At 40.4% G+C, this 22,500-nt stretch overlaps 2 protein-coding genes across 51 annotated transcripts in view; one reads left to right on the forward strand and one right to left on the reverse strand.

The window, feature by feature from the left end:
- Window positions 1-2,325: 2,325 nt before the first annotated feature.
- Window positions 2,326-7,380, reverse strand: LOC127000577 (uncharacterized). 50 transcript variants are annotated; one of them, XM_050864448.1, is made up of 4 exons: window positions 3,495-7,380; window positions 3,114-3,309; window positions 2,932-3,050; window positions 2,326-2,427 (listed from the first exon to the last, which is right to left on the reverse strand). In XM_050864448.1, exons 1-4 carry the CDS (start codon window positions 4,463-4,465, stop codon window positions 2,361-2,363), a joined length of 1,353 nt encoding a protein of 450 aa, XP_050720405.1. In that variant the 5' UTR covers window positions 4,466-7,380; the 3' UTR covers window positions 2,326-2,360. The 50 variants fall into 50 exon arrangements, with proteins under 50 accessions (XP_050720405.1, XP_050720415.1, XP_050720412.1 ...); XM_050864458.1 differs by lacking the exon at window positions 3,114-3,309 and having other exon boundaries at window positions 2,347-2,742; window positions 2,932-2,994; window positions 3,621-3,676; window positions 3,992-7,380; XM_050864455.1 differs by lacking the exon at window positions 3,114-3,309 and having other exon boundaries at window positions 2,347-2,868; window positions 2,932-2,994; window positions 3,621-3,676; window positions 3,992-7,380.
- A 1,533-nt stretch (window positions 7,381-8,913) lies between these two features.
- LOC127000584 (protein O-mannosyl-transferase 2-like) overlaps window positions 8,914-22,500 on the forward strand; it is a 26,739-nt gene continuing 13,152 nt past the window's right edge. Inside the window, exons 1-8 of the mRNA XM_050864465.1 lie at window positions 8,914-9,043; window positions 9,729-9,866; window positions 11,647-11,731; window positions 13,052-13,156; window positions 18,310-18,418; window positions 19,374-19,482; window positions 20,326-20,485; window positions 20,847-20,953. Coding sequence (XP_050720422.1) covers window positions 8,949-9,043; window positions 9,729-9,866; window positions 11,647-11,731; window positions 13,052-13,156; window positions 18,310-18,418; window positions 19,374-19,482; window positions 20,326-20,485; window positions 20,847-20,953 — 908 coding nt within the window. The 5' untranslated portion in view covers window positions 8,914-8,948. The remainder of the gene's footprint in view (window positions 9,044-9,728; window positions 9,867-11,646; window positions 11,732-13,051; window positions 13,157-18,309; window positions 18,419-19,373; window positions 19,483-20,325; window positions 20,486-20,846; window positions 20,954-22,500) is intronic.

The raw sequence follows: 22,500 nt of genomic DNA on the forward strand, positions 1-22,500 counted from the left end.
ACAGAATGATAACCCAGGAATTGTAGGGGTTTGAACAGAGAGAGAGAGAGAGAGAGAGAGAGAGAGAGAGAGAGAGAGAGAGAGAGAGAGATTAAACAGATGGACAATGAAAGTAACAGAGTGGCAACCTGAGAATTGTAGAAGTCAGAAAAATGAAAGAGAGTCAGGCGCAGAGGTAAGATTTGAACCAGTGTCAGAGCAGGATTGAGTACACTAAATTCAGACAGAGAGAGATGGAGTATTAAGAAAAGCCATTTATCTGTTTATGAAGTGGACTAATAATGACTAATGGCAAAGGGAAACTAGTAATGGTATTCAAAATGTTTACCAATCTTTCACTTTTCTGCCTCATCTCAGTTATCCATAGCAATTTCTTTCGGAGTATTAAGAAAAGCCATTTATCCATTTATGCCGCAGACTAATAATGGTTGATGATGATAAAGGGAACTATTAACAGTATTCAAAATGTTTACCAATCTTTCACTTTTCTGCCTCATCTCAGTTTTCCATAGCAATTTCTTTCGGAGTATTAAGAAAAGCCATTTATACATTTATGCAATGGACTAATAATGGTTGATTTTTTTTTATTATTTTTTTTTTACAGCAGAAGAGTCAGTTCAAGGGCATAAAAAAAAGGAAACAAATGTGAAAAAAACCCCGCTACTCACTGCTCCTAAATATGATAAATGATGATAAAGGGAAACTATTTAACAGTATTCAAAATGTTTACCAATCTTTCACTTTTCTACCCCATCTCGGTTTTCCACAGCAATTTATTTTATCCTTGGTGTGAGTACTAATAGGGAAGGTGCGTAAAAGCTGGTGACTGTCTCCCTGATCCGCCAGCCTTGAGCAAACATGGTGTGCCTCAGTTTTGTCTTACGCGCGTCCAACAGTGTGCGGACCAGAGCTAGCGGCCATACTCCAAGCTATGCCTTTTTGATGCTTCTCGGCCTTTGCTTACCAATGGAGAGTTTGCTTTGAGAGATTATAGGCAGAATAGCACAGTGACTAATGTTGTAAGGAGGGAAAAATGTATGATTGCTGAGTCTGAATTGTACATTGAATGAACTTAGAGGTGAGGTTCGTGATTTAAATGAGAAGAGATCAGAAGAAGAGAACATGGTGAGAACAGTGATTTTCCGATAACCACTGAATACACGAATACTGGTTGGTAGAGACACGGAGCAAACGTATACTGTTGTTTTTATCGAGAATTACCCTGTGCAGGAATTTAGCTTACCGTTCACCAACACCACTGCAGAGCGTTTCGTAACTTTCAGTAGTACACATCAACGAATACATTGAACGGGCCTAAGCTTACATATTTAGACTGCAAAAAAGCAACTAGCTCCTGTAACAAAACATAGCGACATAGTGTAATGCGTATGTGTGTGTGTAAAGCAGACAACATTGACAGTAGTTATAACCCCTAGCTTGTAAGTAGTTTAAGGCTCGCAGATTATATAATTATCAAACACTAAAAATCGTATGTGATGATGTTGGTTGAAGAGTGATTCAGGGGGTGAGGGAGGTCCGTCCTGCCCCCTTGTGCCACCTCCATGCTGTGTTGCTTTGGCTGTGGCTGGGTGTGAGCGGGACTGTCCATGCACATGACCGCTAAAGCATAATGTGGTATTCGTGGGTCATGCCAAGTTGGGGTGTTCCAGACAGTCGGGTCAGTCAGTCAGTCAGTCAATATCAACTCAAAAAACAACAGCTGCTTCGAAACTTCATATCACCTCGGCATCGGAAATCAATCGTGCACTATTCTACCTCTAGCAAAACCTGACTTGGAAAAGGAGGGAGGTTTTCTTGATTTCTTGGACTTAGTGGTTTGTTTATGAATGTGGTATGTTGTCACCCTCAGAAACAAATCACCTAAGTTAAGTTAAGGAGGGAGTTTTTCTTGATTTCTTGGACTTTGTGGTTTGTTTATGAATGTGGTATGTTGTCACCCACAGAAACAAATCACCCAAGTTAAGTTAAGGAGGGAGTTTTCTTGATTTCTTGGACTTAGGTGGTTTGTTTATGAATGTGGTATGTTGTCACCCTCAGAAACAAATCACCGAAGTTCAAGATATCAAGGAAACTGTCACATTTTCCAAGTTAGCTTTTGATATAAGTAGAAAAGTGTATGGTTGATTCCTGTTACTCTACAACTTCACAACTTTTCGTACAAGTCTGCTGTTTTCTGATTATCCTTTCAAAATTGACTTGCTATTGTTTTTGCATCATACCTTCCTCTCAACCTGTGCCATCTCGGGTTCGTAAGTCCATTTTCTGTCATTTTTACCTCATACATTCCCTTAACTCCAAGCCATCTCATGTTCTTAAGTCCATTTTCTGTCATTTTTACTTTACCTTTCCTTAACTCCAAGCCATCTCATGTTCTTAAGTCCATTTTCTGTCATTTTTACCTCATACCTTCCCTTAACTCCAAGCCATCTCATGTTCTTAAGTCCATTTTCTGTCATTTTTACCTCATACTTTCCCTTAACTCCAAGCCATCTCATGTTCTTTAGTCCATTTTCTGTCATTTTTACTTCATACCTTCCCTTAACTCCAAGCCATCTCATGTTCTTAAGTCCATTTTCTGTCATTTTTACATCATACCTTCCCTTAACTCCAAGCCATCTCATGTTCTTAAGTCCATTTTCTGTCATTTTTACCTCATACTTTCCCTTAACTCCAAGCCATCTCATGTTCTTAAGTCCATTTTCTGTCATTTTTACCTCATACCTTCCCTTAACTCCAAGCCATCTCATGTTCTTAAGTCCATTTTCTGTCATTTTTACCTCATACTTTCCCTTAACTCCAAGCCATCTCATGTTCTTAAGTCCATTTTCTGTCATTTTTACCTCATACCTTCCCTTAACTCCAAGCCATCTCATGTTCTTTAGTCCATTTTCTGTCATTTTTACTTCATACCTTCCCTTAATACCAAGCCATCTCATGTTCTTAAGTCCATTTTCTGTCATTTTTACCTCATACCTTCCCTTAACTCCAAGCCATCTCATGTTCTTAAGTCCATTTTCTGTCATTTTTACCTCATACCTTCCCTTAATACCAAGCCATCTCATGTTATTAAGTCCATTTTCTGTCATTTTTACTTCATACCTTCCCTTAACTCCAAGCCATCTCATGTTCTTAAGTCCATTTTCTGTCATTTTTACTTCATACCTTCCCTTAACTCCAAGCCATCTCATGTTCTTAAGTCCATTTTCTGTCATTTTTACTTCATACCTTCCCTTAACTCCAAGCCATCTCATGTTCTTAAGTCCATTTTCTGTCATTTTTACTTCATACCTTCCCTTAACTCCAAGCCATCTCATGTTCTTAAGTCCATTTTCTGTCAATATTACTTCATACCTTCCCTTAACTCCAAGCCATCTCATGTTCTTAAGTCCATTTTCATATTTACTTCATACCTTCCCTTAACTCCAAGCCATCTCATGTTCTTAAGTCCATTTTTTGTAATTGTTACTTGAAACCTTCCCTTAACTCCAAGCCATCTCATGTTCTTAAGTCCATTTTCTGTCATTTTTACTTCATACCTTCCCTTAACTCCAAGCCATCTCATGTTCTTTAGTCCATTTTCTGTCATTTTTACTTCATACCTTCCCTTAACTCCAAGCCATCTCATGTTCTTTAGTCCATTTTCTGTCATTTTTACCTCATACCTTCCCTTAATACCAAGCCATCTCATGTTATTAAGTCCATTTTCTGTCATTTTTACCTCATACCTTCCCTTAACTCCAAGCCATCTCATGTTCTTTAGTCCATTTTCTGTCATTTTTACTTTATACCTTCCCTTAACTCCAAGCCATCTCATGTTCTTAAGTCCATTTTCTGTCATTTTTACATCATACCTTCCCTTAACTCCAAGCCATCTCATGTTCTTAAGTCCATTTTCTGTCATTTTTACCTCATGCCTTCCCTTAACTCCAAGCCATCTCATGTTCGTAAGTCCATTTTCTGTCATTTTTACCTCATGCCTTCCCTTAACTCCAAGCCATCTCATGTTCTTTAGTCCATTTTCTGTCATTTTTACCTCATACCTTCCCTTAACTCCAAGCCATCTCATGTTCTTAAGTCCATTTTCTGTCATTTTTACTTCATACTTTCCCTTAACTCCAAGCCATCTCATGTTCGTAAGTCCATTTTCTGTCATTTTTACTTCATACCTTCCCTTAATACCAAGCCATCTCATGTTCTTTAGTCCATTTTCTGTCATTTTTACCTCATACCTTCCCTTAATACCAAGCCATCTCATGTTCTTTAGTCCATTTTCTGTCATTTTTACTTCATACCTTCCCTTAACTCCAAGCCATCTCATGTTCTTAAGTCCATTTTCTGTCATTTTTACTTTATACCTTCCCTTAACTCCAAGCCATCTCATGTTCGTAAGTCCATTTTCTGTCATTTTTACTTTATACCTTCCCTTAACTCCAAGCCATCTCATGTTAGTCTTTATTTCCTCCCACGAACTGCCACTCTACATGGTTGCTCATCCGGGGACTCAGATACTTCCTACTGCGGAACATCAGCTCACCTCTAAAGTTAGCAAAGTGTCATACGTACATTGTTATGGGGCTTTGTGTGGCTCCCATCATGGAATAGGGGTGACTTGTACTCTGTTTTGCCTAAGGTGGGAATCAAGGTCACCAGATTATTGTACTTGGCTTCTTATATTTGCCGATTTCCAACCAGAAACTGTCATCCCCACCCTGATAAGGAGATTCATTTATAGTTACCCGGTAGCAGCGATGGGCCAGATTTGTGGCTTTACCGTGTTCCAGCGATGGGCCAAATTTTTGCCATGATATAAACCCCCCCAAAATAGATGATGCATAAACTGATCACAAATGCGTTGATATATATTATGAAATGGTTTGCGTGAGTGATGATTTTTTCTCATATTTCTCGCTTAGAGGGACCTTTAAGAAACATGATCCCCGCAGCTACCGGGTTAAGATCCAAGTTACATCTTTTGAACACCACAGGGAATTTTGTAATGCAATGTAGTGTATTTGTTTTGTGGATATGTAAATTGTTTCTGTTTATGTGACTGATGGTTGCCTATAACGCTTGGCCCTGCACATAGAGGTCGCGTTTCCCCGAGTCGGTGCCGGGAGGAAGACTATAAACAGTAACATGGGAAGGGAATGTGATGAGGTTGGGTTTGTCACAATTACGTGTGATGTGGTTCTCCTAAAATAATTGTATCCTAAGTAACATATCCTAAAGTAACGATTAAGGAGGGTAAACAGTAACGTGGGAAGGGAATGTGATGGGGGCGGGTTTGTCACAATTAGGTGTAACGTGGTTTTCCTAAAATAATTGTATCCTAAGTAACATATCCTAAAGTAACGATTAAGGAGTATGTATGAGATGTTTTGGTAACTTTCTCACGTTGACGACATCCAGATAGAGTAAGGAACGGGAGAGTAATGTATATTGGTAATTTTTTTCGTATTTAAAATGTGAGGGTAGAGTAAGGGAACATTTTTAAGCTGTTTCGGAAAGTTTTTCACATTGACGACATAAGATTAGGGTTGACTTTTCAGCTGTTTTTGGTCAAATTTTCATATTGACGATGGAGGGTAGAGTAAGGAGAGTGTTTTAAGCTACTGTGGTACATTTTATATATATTGAAGACATCAGGTTAGGATAAGGAAGGGTATTTTTTATAGAGTAAAGGAAACAGCTCAAGGGCAAAAGACATATTGAAGACATCAGGGAGGGACTTATTGAGGCCTTAGCTCCACCTCCACTTCTGTAAACAGGAACACTAGGCCGCTGAGAGCATCCAAGGGTGGCGGCCCCCTGACCTTTGTTGTGGAAGCGGCCTGATGTCTGATGCGTAATGTATGGAAAAGTAGAATCAAGGAGTATTACAGTGGTGGCAGTGGTGGGATCCTCTCCTGCCCTTCTCCTGTGTTTTGGAGCAAGAAGATGGACGGCCCTTTCTGTTCAAGGAGTTCAGAGAAAATAGAAGATGATCAACTTTAGTAATCACACAGAAATTGATCTAGACGTAAAGGGAGAGCTGTGAGACCTGCCTGATGTGGAAAGCCCCTTAAAGCTCACTTGGCTGGGAGAGTGCATGCTTCTTTACTCGAATGGTAGAACAGTAGCTTCCTGTCTGGCTGGTCGTAGGCTCCATCCCCCAAGTCGGAAATGTTTGCTTCCTCCATTCGAGTTCGGGATCAATTGTTGGATGTTGACTTCTGATTTGGATTTATTGATCATGGAACAAAGTATGTATATTATTGCTCGCTTTACCTGGTAGGACTCTAGAGGAGCTTCACCCCTCCCCCCCACACTCATGCAAGTCTCTCAAATAAAAAAAATATATATATATATCTTGGAGCTCCCACTTAAGACTGACAGCGTCAAATTGACAGCCTATGATCCTTGCATTTTTTCCCCAATATTTTTGAGTGACAGACTACTTGTGTTCATAGTATTTATCTGTGATTTATATGATCAGGACAGTTTTATTACTCATTATGAACCGATGTGATTGTTGACCGGCATAATGCTGCCCATCAGGGGAAAAAATCAGGAGAAATCAGGAAATATATATTGAAAAAATCAGGAACAATCAGGAAAACTTAACATCAGGAAATATATAATGAAAAAATTGTGAAAAATTGTGAAAACTTAAAATCAGGAAATATATAATGAAAAAATTGTGAAAAATTGTGGAAACTTAAAATCAGGAAATATATAATTAAAAAATGGGAAAAATTGTGGAAACTTAAAATCAGGAAATATATGTTGAAAAAAATGGGAAAAATTGTGAAAACTTAAAATCAGGAAATATATATTGATAAAAATGGGAAAAATTCTGAAAACTTAAAATCAGGAAATATATAGTGAAAAAAATCAGGAAAAATCTGGGAAAAAAATGCATATAGGGTACTTTGTAAAATTGTACAGAGACGTGAAAATTGACCACATACAGTCCACTCAATGAATGTATATCCGTCTTTAACAAAACATACACACTTCATTTTTCACACCTCAGTTCAATTTTCATAATAAGAGTAGATTGGTTTTATTAATGCTATGTATTTTGGATGAAACTGGTATTTGGTAAGGTAGAAAATGAGATATGGCTGCAGTGATAAAGTCAAGGTACATTTTTTCTTGATTTTTCCTGATATTTCATTATATATTTCCTGATTTTAAACCTTGAGCATTTTCTGATGTGTGTAGCCTTAGGAACAGTGTGTACTGATAGGCGCACACCCTTGTTAGACCGCAACACAGTGAAGGAGGTGTTCGGCCTGTGCCCCGCCCGGAGGTGTGTGAGGCGTGGCAGGCGAGGCGATGTGATGTGGTTTCAGTGACAGCAATAAACATGTTGATCTGGTGCTCGGGATTTCAATTAACAACCCACAGCTTAGAGGATGACTACCAAATAGTGATCAAAAAACTTCCACAGCTTCCTCCATGCAGATTTACTTTTTTTTTTTTTTTTTTTTTTTTAGTGTATGTGTGTGTTAAATAGACAATATACAATTAACCAGGAATAACACATGAAAGCATTGAGAATATACGCTTACTTATATCAGATATGCTCCATTTCTTTAATGAATAATTTTAAACATTTTAATAGTGTGGTGTGGTGGTTAGCATGCATAGCTATGGATCTGCAGGCCAGGGTTCGATCCCGACTCAGCCAGTTCACTCAGCTGTTCATCCTCCCTCTTGGGCTGGTCTATAAATGGGTACCTGGGGAAACCTGGGGAAGGTAAACTGTGGTGACCCGGACTTCACGCTCGCCCTGTGTCCCGGGGTGTTCAGTTAGTACCCACCACCTCTATCTGTCAACTTCTCTACCTGTTTCTGTCTTTATATTTCTATTTGTATCTATCTACATTTCACTATAATTTGTCTCTGTTTTTCTATCTAGCTTTATATATGTTTTACTGTCTATCTATCTGTCTTTCTATCAATCTTTACATATCTTACAATCTATTTCTATCTATCTATCTAGCCATCTATCACACCCAAATGTAACAGAGATGAGCACTGAGGCCACGCGCAGCTTACCCCATGCCCCTTACTCTACCTGATAGATACAAAAGTTATAATTAAGTGTTTCAGGAAAAGCGAACAAAATCTAAGATACTTTCAAATAGATTACATAATGTCACTTTCCCTCTCCCATTTCTCTTCTCAACACGGCTAACTGGGATCAGCAGCTTTAGAAGAAGTATTATAATTATCTGCTCATTTTAGGGTTATCTACAATCATTATATGTTCGTTATAATACTCCTTCCTTCTGTTTCATTGCTGTGTGTGTGTGTGTGTGTGTGCGCGTGTGTGTGTGTGTGTGTGTGTGTGTGTGTGTGTGTGTGTGTGTGTGTGTGTGTGTGTGTGTGTCTACTTCTGCTGCGTCGCCTCAGGATCACTCGGCCACGTACGCGAACCTACCCTGTTGCTGTCTGACGTATGACCCTACCTTCTCTCTCTCTCTCTCTCTCTCTCTCTCTCTCTCTCTCTCTCTCTCTCTTATCTATCTATCTATCCATCTTCATCCATCTATGACCTTTTTATTTCAATTTATGTCTCTCTACCTATTTATCTTTTTTATATCAATATTTTTCTATCTTTATCTATATCTATTTATGTATTCTTATTTATCTTTATATTATATGCAAAAAAAAACTTAATTAGTACTCAAACTTACCAAAACAAACACAAATCAAATTCAATATAATAAAAAAACACCATCATCACCACCACCTCCTTAACACCCAAACAAATCATCATATACCCCCTAATTACCCCCCTCCCCCACACAACACCACCAATTCGAGTGTATGACAGTTTAGGCGGACGAGGAAGCGCTCTCCGGCAGCACCGCGCGCCAGTACGTCAGCAGCCTCCGTCGTGTTCACATCTCCCTCCCAAAGCCACGCCAGGAGGAATGGACGAACAGAAGGGGAGGAAGGAGGGAGAGGAGGTGGAGGAGAAGGAGGAGGTGGGGGAGAAGGAGAAGGAGGGGGAGGTGGTGGCAGGGAGGTGAGAGATTCTTTTCCTGTTTTCCTCCTACGTCGAGTGTGTGTGTGTGTGTGTGTGTGTGAATTAATGGCGCGTTTTCCCTACACGTGGCTTTCTGACTGTCCCGTTATGTGTGTGTGTGTGTGTGTGTGTGTGTGTTTATCAGTAGAAGTATCACTATTATTTTTATTATTATTATTATTATTATTATTATTATTATTATTAGTAGTAGTAGTAGTAGTAGTAGTATCATTATTATCATCAGTATTCTATTTTTTTCATGATCCTTCTCAGTTCATCTGTTCACGCAATTTATTTCTTTTTCTTTTTCCCTCTCCTTATTTTCTTTTTCTGTTATACCGTTTCTTTCTCTTCTTGTTCTTAATGGCAGAGACGACGACGACGATGATGATGATGATGATAATGATGAGCAGACCTTTTTTATTATTTTTAGTAAAACTACACTTATACAACAGCAACAACAACAACTACTACTACTACTACTACTACTACTACTATCACCACCACCATTACTACTACCACTACCACAACTTCAACCACTATTACAATAAAAAAAAAATAGCACAACCCCTTCCTCTACCATCCTACCACCACCACCACAACCACCACAACCACTATTTCAACCACTATTAAAAACGAAAACAAAAAATAAGCATAACCCCCTCCTCTAACATCCTACCACCAGCACCACCACCACCAGCCAGGAAGGGGGAGGCGGCAAGGCAGACGAAGGGCGGCGCTTATGGTGGGGCTGCCTCCTGGCCCTCACCTTCCTGGCCCTCACCACGCGCCAGGTCTCCCTTCACGACCCCGGAATCTGCCTGTAAGTTTTGCGTGTCTTTTTATGGCTCTGCATGGCTCTGTATGGCTCTATGTGGCTCTGTATGGCTTTATGTGACTCTGTATGGCTCTATGTGGTTTTGTATGGCTCTATGTAGCTCTCTATGGGTCTATGTGGTTTTGTATGGCTCTATGTGGCTTTCTATTGCTGTATGTTGCTTTGTACGGCTCTATGTGGCTCTGTATGGCTCTATGTGGTTTTGTATGGCTCTATGTGGCTTTGTATTGCTCTATTTTCCTTTGTATGGCTCTATGTGGCTCTATGTGGCTTTGTATGACGCTATGTGGCTCTGTATGGCTCTATGTGGCTCTGTATGGGTCTATGTGGCTCTGTATGGCTCTATGTGGCTCTGTATGGCTCTATGTGGCTCTGTATAGCTCTATGTGGCTCTATGTGGTTTTGCATGGCTCTTTGTTGCTCTTTATAGCTTTATGTGGCTCTGTATGGCTCTATGTTTTGTATGACGCTATGTGGCTCTGTATGGGTCTATGTGGCTTTGTATGGCTCTATGTGACCTTGTATGTCTCTATGTGACTTTGTATGGCTCTATGTGTCTCTGTATGGTTCTATGTGGCTCTGTATGTCTCTATGTGGCTTTGTATGGCTCTATGTGGCTCTGTATGGTTCTATGTGGCTCTGTATGGCTCTATGTGGCTCTGTATGGCTCTTTATGGCCCTATGTAGCTCTGCATGACTGGTTTTGCATGACTCTTTGTGGCTCTGTATGGGTCTATGTGGCTCTGTATGGCTCTATATGTGGTTTTGTATTACGCTATGTGGCTCTGTACGGCTCTATGTGGCTCTCCATGCGTTTATGTGGCTCTGTACGGCTCTATGTGGCTCTCCATGCGTTTATGTGGCTCTGTATGGCTCTATGTGGCTCTGTATGGGTCTATGTGGCTCTGTATGGGTCTATGTGGCTCTGTATGGCTCTATGTGGTTTTGTATGACGCTATGTGGCTCTGTTCGGCTCTACGTGGCTCTCCATGCGTCTATGTGGCTCTGTATGGTTCTGTGTGGCTTTGCATGGCTCTATATGGCTCTGTATGACTTTATTTGGCTCGTTGTGGCTCTGCATGGATTTCTGTATGTGTTTTTCTATGGATATATGGCTTAATATGGTCCTGTATGGCTTTATGTATGTGGCTGTATGTGTATATGTCTTAAAGTGGTGACTGTATGACTCTCTGTATGTGTCTTTCTATGGGTATGTTTCTTGATGTATGGTGAATGTATGGTGGAATTGCTTCCCAGTTTCGTATGACAGAGCATTATGTCTGTCTATGAATATCTGGCGCTATATATATGTATGTGGCTCTGTATGGCTCTGTGTATGTGTCTTTCTATGGGTATATGTATCATTGGTTCTCTGTGTTCCTCTCCTCACAATCTACCTTCACTCCTCTGCCTTCTCCTTCCCTCCTCTACCTGCTCCTTCCCTCCTCTACCTTCTCCTCCTTCCCTCCTCTACCTTCTCCTCCTTCCCTCCTCTACCTTCTCCTCCTTCCCTCCTCTACCTTCTCCTCCTTCCCTCCTCTACCTTCTCCTCCTTCCCTCCTCTACCTTCTCCTCCTTCACTCCTCTACCTTCTCCTCCTTCCCTCCTCTACCTTCTCCTCCTCCTCTGTATTGCTCTCCTCACCCTCTCAACTTCTCTCCTCTACTTTCTCCTCCTTCCCTCATCTACCTTCTCCTCCTCTCTCCTCACCCTCTCCCTTTCCTACCTCTTCCCTAGTTCACCTGTCCCACTCTCTCATTACCAGGTGGGACGAGGTACATTTCGGGACCTTCGCCAACCATTACCTGAACCGCACTTTTTACCACGACGTACATCCACCCCTCGGAAAGGTAAGTCTATTCCTCCAGTTAGTAGTAGTAGTAGTAGTAATAGTAGTAGTTAACTCCCAGACCCTATTGTTTAAGTTCCTATTCCATACAAGTTAACTGTGGAAATAAGCTCCTCCCCCTTTCGTATCTCTTTTTTATTATTGGCTGGTTCACTGACAAGCCACGCCCCTTCTTACTCTATCCGCCGTTCAATTTAACCTCGCAAACAAGCTCCTCCCCTTCCCCCAATCAGCGTATACCATTGGTCCATTCACTTATAAGCCCCTCCCCCTTCCCCATCCAGTGTTTATCATTGGTTGATTCACTGACAAGCCACGCCCCTTCTTACTCTATCCGTCTTTCAATTTAACCTCGCAAACAAGCTCCTCCCCCTCCCCCAATCAGCGTATACCATTGGTCCATTCACTTATAAGCTCCTCCCCCTTCCCCATCCAGTGTTTATCATTGGTTGGTTCACTGACAAGCCACGCCCCTTCTTACTCTATCCGTCGTTCAATTTAACCTCGCAAACAAGCTCCTCCCCCTCCCCCAATCAGCGTATACCATTGGTCCATTCACTTATAAGCCCCTCCCCCTTCCCCATCCAGTGTTTATCATTGGTTGGTTCACTGACAAGCCACGCCCCTTCTTACTCTATCCGCCGTTCAATTTAACCTCGCAAACAAGCTCCTCCCCCTTTCCCCAATCAGCGTATACCATTGGTCCATTCACTTATAAGCCCCTCCCCCTTCCCCATCCAGTGTATATCATTGGCTGGTTCACTGACAAGCCACGCCCCTTCTTACATACTCTATATTCTGTTTAGATTAACATGGCATAGAGGCTCCTCCCCCTTTTCCCCTTTCTCCATTCACTTTTGATGGTGTTGTAGTGGGTTATTTCTATATGTTCTTTCGCTGTCTGGTGCCTGGGTGTTACGGAGACGTGGGTCATAGTGTTAAACAGATCGGCACCTAAACACACATATTTGACAAGGCTTTCATAGAAGTTTTGAGGATTTCCAGGGGTAGTTTCATGACTCCAGTGGTAGTTTGACCCTTCTTCTGTATCTTGAACCTAAAATAACACTCAGTAGAAACCAGTTAGTCTCCTTTTTGGGCTTTGAAAATAGTAGCTGTGCGGCTTGACAAGGCTTTCATAGGACTTTCGAGGATTTCCAGGGGTAGTTTGACCCTTCTTCTGTATCTTGAACCTAAAATAACACTCATTAGAACCCGATTATCCTCCTTTTTGGGCTTTGAAAATAGTAGATGTGCAGCTGAAGCGGCTGATAATACCGACCAAGCCTGACTGTTTCTCCCTCACGCGCCTCGCCCGCAGATGATGATAGCGGGCGTGGGGTGGCTCGCGGGCTATGACGGGTCCTTCGAGTTCAAAGTTGGCAAGAAGTATCCGGAGAATGTCAACTTCGTGGCCATGCGATCTGTGAGTATTACTTATTATCCTGCTTTCATTGTCCATCTGTCTTTCTCTCTATCTTTTCTTACCTACCTGTCTATCTGTCTACCTTTCTACATTTCTACCTACCTATTCTCTTGCCTACTTACCTGCCTTCCTATTTCTCTATCTCTTCTTACCAACCTGTCTACCTTTCTACCTACCTATTCTCTTGTCTACTTACCTGCCTACCTATCTATATAATTAAGTATCTATCCATCTACATATCTATCCACCTACCTATCTACACACATATATACACATACCTACATACGAACGCACATACCTATCAATCTATATACTTACCAACCTGTCTACCTTTCTACCTACCTATTCTCTTGCTTACTTACCTGCCTACCTATCTATATAATTAAGTATATATCCATCTATATATCTATCCACCTACCTATCTACACACATATATATACACATACCTACATACGTACACACATACCTATCAATCTACATACTTACCAACCTGTCTACCTTTCTACCTACCTATTCTCTTGTCTACTTACCTGCCTACCTATCTATGTAATTATCTATCCATCTATATATCTATCCACCTACCTATCTTTTTTTTCTTTTTTTTTTTTACAACAAAGGAGGCAGCTCAAGGGCACACAAAAAAAGAAAACAATAATAAAAAAAAAGCCCGCTACTCACTGCTCCTAAAAAAGAAACAAAAGAGGTGGCCGAAAGCAAGATCAAATACGGGAGGAGAAATGTCCTGATACCCTCCTCTTGAAAGAGTTCAAGTCGTAGGCAGGAGGAAATACAGATGAAAGAAGATTGTTCTCGAGTTTACCAGCGTGAGGGATGAAAGAGTGAAGATGCTGGTTAACTCTTGCATAAGGGGTTTGGACAGTGTAGGGATGAGCATGAGTAGAAAGTCGAGTGCAGCGGGGCCGCGGGAGGGGGGGGAGGCATGCAGTTAGCAAGTTCAGAAGAGCAGTCAGCGTGGAAATATCGATAGAAGATAGAAAGAGAGGCAACATTGCGGCGGAATTTAAGAGGTAGAAGACTATCAGTATGAGGAGGAGAGCTGATGAGACTAAGAGCCTTAGCCTCCACTCTGTCCAGAAGAGCTGTGTGAGTGGAGCCCCCCCACACATGAGATGCATACTCCATACGAGGGCGGACAAGGCCCCTGTATATGGACAGCAACTGTGCAGGGGAGAAGAACTGGCGGAGACGGTACAGAACGCCCAGCCTCGAGGAAGCTGATTTAGTAAGAGATGAGATATGAAGTTTCCAGTTGAGATTTTGAGTTAAGGATAGACCGAGTATGTTTAATGTTGAGGAAGGTGATAGCTGGGTGTTGTCAAAGAATAGGGGATAGTTGTTTGGAAGATTGTGTCGATAGGTGGATAGGTGGAGAAACTGTGTTTTTGAGGCGTTGAAGGACACCAGGTTCCTCTTGCCCCAATCGGAAATAATAGTAAGGTCTGAGGCTAAGCGTTCTGCAGCCTCCAGCCTTGAGTCGTTAAGTTCCTGTAGGGTGGGTCTTCTATTAAAAGAAGTTGAGTAATACGGAGTGGAATCATCGGCGTAGGAATGGATAGGACAGTTCGTTTTGGAGAGAAGATCATCAATGAACAACGGAAAAAGAGTGGGAGATAGGACAGAACCCTGTGGGACACCACTGTTAATAGATTTAGGGGAAGAACAGTGACCATCTACCACGGCAGAAATAGAACGGTCAGAAAGGAAACTGGAGATAAAGGTACAGAGAGAAGGATAGAAACCGTAGGAGGGTAGTTTGGAAAGCAAAGATTTGTGCCAGACCCTATCAAAAGCTTTTGATATGTCCAGCGCAATAGCAAAGGTTTCACCGAAACGGCTAAGAGAGGATGACCAAGAGTCAGTTAAGAAGGCTAGGAGATCACCAGTAGAACGCCCCTTGCGGAACCCATACTGGCGATCAGATAGAAGGTCAGAAGTGGAAAGGTGCTTTTGAATCTTCCGGTTAAGGATTGATTCAAAAGCTTTAGATAAACAAGAAAGTAAAGCTATAGGATGGTAGTTTGAGGGATTGGAGCGGTCACCCTTCTTAGGCACAGGCTGTATGAAGGCATACTTCCAGCAAGAAGGAAAGGTAGATGTTGACAGGCAGAGGCGAAAGAGTTTGACCAGGCAGGGTCATACCTACATACCTACATACGTACACACATACCTATCAATCTACATACTTACCAACCTGTCTACCTTTCTACCTAACTATTGCCTACTTACCTGCTTACCTATCCATCGGTGGGACGACCTGAGGATGTACTTTTCCGATTTCCCGTGGAATGATTATTGCTTCCAGGATAGAGACCCCTCTGTGTGTGCTCAGCGCATCACAGAGGTGATTGTCTCTGGAATGGAGGCATACATTCCTCGTTCTTTCTCTACTCCTCACGCAAAAAAGCCTTGGTTTAATCACGCTTGTTCTCGTGCTGTCAATGATAGAGAGGTAGCTCACAAAAGGTACCAGAGCCTTCAAACTAATGCTAATTATGAACTTTACATTTCTGCCCGAAATCGTGCCAAATCTATTCTCCGACTAACCAAAAATTCTTTCGTTAATAGAAAATGTCAAAACCTTGCTTTCTCTAACTCTTCCCGTGACTTCTGGCATCTAGCCAAAAGCATCTCCTCCAACTTCACTTCTTCATCTTTCCCTCCACTCCTCAGTCCTGACGGCAACACTGCCGTCTCATCTATCTCTAAGGCTGAACTCTTCTCTCAAACTTTATCTAAAAACTCCACTCTGGACGATTCTGGGCATATTCCTCCTACTCATCCTCCCTCTGACTCCTTTATGCCTGTTATAAAGATTCTTCAAAATGATGTTTTCTATGACCTCTGGCCTCAATCCTCAGAAGGCTTATGGACCTGATGGAGTGCCTCCTATTGTCCTTAAAAACTGTGCCTCCGTGCTGTCACCCTGCCTGGTCAAACTCTTTCGCCTCTGCCTGTCAACATCTACCTTTCCTTCTTGCTGGAAGTATGCCTTCATACAGCCTGTGCCTAAGAAGGGTGACCGCTCCAATCCCTCAAACTACCGTCCTATTGCTTTACTTTCTTGTCTATCTAAAGCTTTTGAATCAATCCTTAACCGGAAGATTCAAAAGCACCTTTCCACTTCTGACCTTCTATCTGATCGCCAGTATGGGTTCCGCAAGGGGCGTTCTACTGGTGATCTCCTAGCCTTCTTAACTGACTCTTGGTCATCCTCTCTTAGCCGTTTCGGTGAAACTTTTGCTATTGCGCTGGACATATCAAAAGCTTTTGATAGGGTCTGGCACAAATCTTTGCTTTCTAAACTACCCTCCTACGGTTTCTATCCTTCTCTCTGTACCTTTATCTCCAGTTTCCTCTCTGACCGTTCTATTTCTGCCGTGGTAGACGGTCACTGTTCTTCCCCTAAATCTATTAACAGTGGTGTCCCACAGGGTTCTGTCCTATCTCCCACTCTTTTCTGTTGTTCATTGATGATCTTCTTTCCAAAACGAACTGTCCTATCCATTCCTACGCCGATGATTCCACTCTGCATTATTCAACTTCTTTTAATAGAAGACCCACCCTTCAGGAACTTAACGATTCAAGGCTGGAGACTGCAGAACGCTTAGCCTCAGACCTTACTATTATTTCCGATTGGGGCAAGAAGAACCTGGTGTCCTTCAATGCCTCAAAAACACAGTTTATCCACCTATCCACTCGACACAATCTTCCAAACAACTATCCCCTATTCTTTGACAACACCCAGCTATCACCTTCCTCAACACTAAACATTCTCGGTCTATCCTTAACTCAAAATCTCAACTGGAAACTTCATATCTCTTACTAAATCAGCTTCCTCGAGGCTGGGCGTTCTGTACCGACTCCGCCAGTTCTTCTCCCCTGCACAGTTGCTGTCCATATACAGGGGCCTTGTCCGCCCTCGTATGGAGTATGCATCTCATGTTTGGGGGGGCTCCACTCACACAGCTCTTCTGGACAGAGTGGAGGCTAAGGCTCTTCGTCTCATCAGCTCTCCTCCTCATACTGATAGTCTTCTACCTCTTAAATTCCGCCGCAATGTTGCCTCTCTTTCTATCTTCTATCGATATTTCCACGCTGACTGCTCTTCTGAACTTGCTAACTGCATGCCTCCCCCCCTCCCGCGGCCCCGCTGCACTCGACTTTCTACTCATGCTCATCCCTATACTGTCCAAACCCCTTATGCAAGAGTTAACCAGCATCTTCACTCTTTCATCCCTCACGCTGGTAAACTCTGGAACACTCTTCCTTCATCTGTATTTCCTCCTGCCTACGACTTAAACTCTTTCAAGAGGAGGGTATCAGGACACCTCTCCTCCCGAAACTGACCTATCTTTCGGCCACCTCTTTGGATTCTTTTTAGGAGCAGTGAGTAGCGGGCTTTTTTTTTATTAATGTTTGTTTTTTGTGTGCCCTTGAACTGTCTCCTTTGCTGTAAAAAAAAAAAAAAAAATGTAATTATCTAACCATCTATATATCTATCCACTTACCTATCTACACACATATATACACATACCTACATACGAACACACATACCTGTCAATCTACACACACACAAATTTGTTCACCTCTCTACCTGTCTTCAACATGTCTCTCCTCTTTTTTATATATGTCGCTCCTCCTTATTTTTTTTCTTATTTTTCCTTCTCCTTCTCTGTGTCTATCTTTCTTCTCTTTCTCCTGCTATTTCCTATGTCATCTCTCTTTTCTCCCTCCTCCTCCTCCTCTTCTTCTCTACCTTTTCCTTGTGTTTTCCTTACTTTTCCTGTCTATCTTTCTGTTCTTTCTTTTTCTATTTCCTGATTAATGTAAAATCACTTAGGTTTAAGGACAGACCACCAAGTCTGGACCATGGGGTCTGTGTGGTCTGATTTTCTATGTAAATATGTAAATTCTGTTCTTTCTCTTTTTATTTCCTGTATCATCTCTCTTTTCCTCCTCCTCCTCCTCCTTCTCCTCCTCCTCCTCTTCTTCTCTACTTTTTCCTTATGTTTTCCTTATTTTTCCTGTCTATCTTTTTGTTCTTTCTCCTGCTATTTCCTGTGTCATCTCTCTTTTCTCCCTCCTCCTCCTCCTCCTCCTCCTCCTTCTCTACCCGTCCTTCCCTCCCTCAGATGATGGCAATGTTTGGGGCCAGTCTCGTGCCCCTCACCTTCCTTATCGTATGGGAAGTGTCAGCCTCCCTCCCCGCCGCCACCCTCGCCGCCGTCTGCGTCCTCTGTGGTGAGTAGAAGTGTATGTAGGGAAGCATTTGTTGGGTCCTTTTGTGTATCAGTTCATCTATCTATCTTTCTATCTATATTTATCTTTGTATCTGTAGAAAAAGGTCACCGTATAAAAAGCTGTAATCGATTGAGGGTGGCGCCAACCAAACAGCTGTGTGGAAGGTTTGCCCTCAACTAACCACTTATAAGATCTTTGGTGTTACCTTGGAGGAATGGGACAAACGTTTTTTAATGTTTGCTTATTTTTACGATAGGAAGAGACAGACTGAGGGATAAACAAAGAATAATTATATGTTAGGGGAAAAGTGTTTAGTCTACTTATGTATCTATTCATCTACCTACTTATGTATCAGAGTTTTTTGTGGCTAGAAAAGTTGTTCTTCAAAGATTGCCCCCTCCCTATAGGGGGAGCACAGGCCTTTGCCAACGGCGGTTTGTAGCAGGGTGCCGACAGACCGACCCTATCGGCTGACGTAAGCCGAGTCGACCAAGTCGGTCTGTCGACGAGGACTGGCGTGTCTCTGCTAGAAAAGATTAAACCAAGAATAATAAGGAAAAAGGCAACTTCAATATCCTGATTCTGTGATCGCTGTTATGTTGGCAACGTTGATCTGAAAAGTATATATACTCGTGTGTTTTTTTATATATCTCTATATATATATATATATATATATATATATATATATATATATATATATATATATATATATATATATATATATATATATATATATATATATATATATATATATATATATATATATATATATATATATATATATATATATATATATTTATATATACTTACCTGGTTATTGTGTAGATCCATTGGTTACTTGTTTTCTCATTTATTTTATTACTTAATTGCTTGCGCTATTATAGTGTGTTCAGTCTTTACATTTGCATAATGCCTCCTAACCCTTTTCCTCCTTTTCCTTCTCCTCCTCCTCCAGACACGTTCCTGCACCGCCTCAACACCCTCATCCTGCTGGACCCCCTCCTGCTGGCTGCTCTGCTGGCTGCTGTCTACGGGGCCTTCAAGTTTCACTCCCAGAGACACAGGTACGAGTAGTAGTAGTAGTAGTAGTAGTAGTAGTAGGAGGAGGAGGAGGAGGGGTAATACCGTAATAGTATGAGTAGTTTTTTCTCAATTTTCTTCCTCTTCTCTCTTTGCCTTCTCTTTTTCTTCTTGTTTTTTGTTTTCTTTATTTTCTCTCATTCTTTTGCATTTTCATATCCGTATCCCTTATTTTCATTGTCTTTCTTTCATTCAGTCCTCTCTCTCTCTCTCTCTCTCTCTCTCTCTCTCTCTCTCTCTCTCTCTCTCTCTCTCTCTCTCTCTCTCTCTCTCTCTCTCTCTCTCTCTCTCTCTCTCTCTCTCTCTCTCTCTCTCTCTCTCTCTCTCTCTCTCTCTCTCTCTCTCTCTCTCTCTCTCTCTCTCTCTCTCTCTCTCTCTCTCTCTCTCTCTCTCTCTCTCTCTCTCTCTCTCTCTCTCTCTCTCTCTCTCTCTCTCTCTCTCTCTCTCTCTCTCTCTCTCTCTCTCTCTCTCTCTCTCTCTCTCTCTCTCTCTCTCTCTCTCTCTCTCTCTCTCTCTCTCTCTCTCTCTCTCTCTCTCTCTCTCTCTCTCTCTCTCTCTCTCTCTCTCTCTCTCTCTCTCTCTCTCTCTCTCTCTCTCTCTCTCTCTCTGTCTATGTATCTATCTATCTACCTATATCTGTCTATCTCTATCTCTCCACTTCTTTTCTCCCCTCCCCTCACTCTCCTTATCAATACGTACCTCCCCCTCCTCTTTTCTCCCCTCCCTCACTTTCCTTATCAATACGTACCCCCCCTCTTTCTCTCTTCTTCCCTCCCTCCCTCTCCCCCTCCCTTCCAATAATATCTCTCCCTTTCACACGTCGTCAGGGAGTGGTCGCGGGCGTGGTGGGCGTGGCTGGCCTTCACCGCCGTCTTCCTGGGCGTGGTGATGAGCGTCAAGTACGTGGGCGTGTTCACCGTGGCCACCGTCGGGCTGAACAACGCTCACCAAATCGCCGCCCTCGCCCTGAACCCCCGTAGACCGCTGGTGAGTGTTTTTTTTTTTTTTTTTTTTTTTTTAGTTTGCTTCTTCTTTTTCCTCTTCCTCTTTCCATCTTCGTTTTCTCTTGCCGTTTTCTGCTTTGTTTTGTTTTCCTTTTTTTCGTTTTCTTCCTCTTGTTTCTGTTCTTGGTCTTGTTCGTTTCCATTCTGTTCTTGGTCTTGTTCGTTTTCATCTTCGTCTCCTACTACTGTTACTACTACTACTACTACTACTACTACTACTACTACTACTGCCACCACTACCACTACAACTACTACTACTACTACTATTACCACAACCACCACAACTACTACTACCACCACTACTACTACCACAACTACTACCACGACCCCCCCCCTCCTTGCAGTGGGTGGTGGTACCTCACGTCGTGGCCCGCCTGGTCGTCTTCGCTGGTGTGTCGTCCCTCGTCTACCTGTCGTCGTTTGTCCTCCACTTCCTCATACTGACCAAGGCGTGAGTGTATGTGTGTGTGTGTGTGTGTGTGTGTGTGTGTGTGAGGGGGGGTGGGGTGATGTGGGTGTGTATAGATTTAATTTGATTCCTGTTTTATTGTTTTTTTAACATTATTCTTACTAGTTTTATTGTTTTTTTTCATTATTCTTACTAGTTTTATTGTTTTTTTTCATTATTCTTACTAGTTTTATTGTTTTTTTTCATTATTCTTACTAGTTTTATTGTTTTTTTTCATTATTCTTACTAGTTTTATTGTTTTTTTCATTATTCTTACTAGTTTTATTGTTTTTTTCATTATTCTTGCTAGTTTTATTGTTTTTTTCATTATTCTTACTAGTTTTATTGTTTTTTTCATTATTCTTACTAGTTTTATTGTTTTTTTCATTATTCTTACTAGTTTTATTGTTTTTTTCATTATTCTTACTAGTTTTATTGTTTTTTTCATTATTCTTACTAGTTTTATTGTTTTTTTCATTATTCTTACTAGTTTTATTGTTTTTTTCATTATTCTTACTAGTTTTTTTTTTTTTTTTTTTTCTTCCTTGTTTTATTGTTTTTTTTCATTATTCTTACTAGTTTTATTGTTTTTTTCATTATTCTTACTAGTTTTATTGTTTTTTCATTATTCTTACTAGTTTTATTGTTTTTTTTCATTATTCTTACTAGTTTTATTGTTTTTTTCATTATTCTTACTAGTTTTATTGTTTTTTTCATTATTCTTACTAGTTTTATTGTTTTTTTCATTATTCTTACTAGTTTTATTGTTTTTTTCATTATTCTTACTAGTTTTATTGTTTTTTTCATTATTCTTACTAGTTTTATTGTTTTTTTCATTATTCTTACTAGTTTTATTGTTTTTTTCATTATTCTTACTAGTTTTATTGTTTTTTTCATTATTCTTACTAGTTTTATTGTTTTTTTTCATTATTCTTACTAGTTTTATTGTTTTTTCATTATTCTTACTAGTTTTATTGTTTTTTTTGATTATTATTACTATTTTTATTGTTTTTTAATTATTATTAATATTTTTTTTTTTTTTTTCATTATTCTTAATATTTTTATTTTTTTATCATTATTCTTACTAGTTTTATTGTTTTTTTTTCATTATTATTACTAGTTTTATTGTTTTTTCATTATTCTTACTAGTTTTATTTTTTTTTATTATTCTTACTAGTTTTATTGTTTTTTTATTATTCTTACTAGTTTTATTGTTTTTTCATTATTCTTACTAGTTTTATTGTTTTTCATTATTCTTACTAGTTTTATTGTTTTTCATTATTCTTACTAGTTTTATTGTTTTTCATTATTCTTACTAGTTTTATTGTTTTTCATTATTCTTACTAGTTTTATTGTTTTTTTCATTATTCTTACTAGTTTTATTGTTTTTTTCATTATTCTTACTAGTTTTATTGTTTTTTTTCATTATTCTTACTAGTTTTATTGTTTTTTCATTATTCTTACTAGTTTTATTGTTTTTTTTCATTATTCTTACTAGTTTTATTGTTTTTTTCATTATTCTTACTAGTTTTATTGTTTTTTTCATTATT

Source organism: Eriocheir sinensis, chromosome 19, assembly GCF_024679095.1.
Source record: "Eriocheir sinensis breed Jianghai 21 chromosome 19, ASM2467909v1, whole genome shotgun sequence".
Lineage (NCBI taxonomy): Eukaryota > Metazoa > Arthropoda > Malacostraca > Decapoda > Varunidae > Eriocheir > Eriocheir sinensis.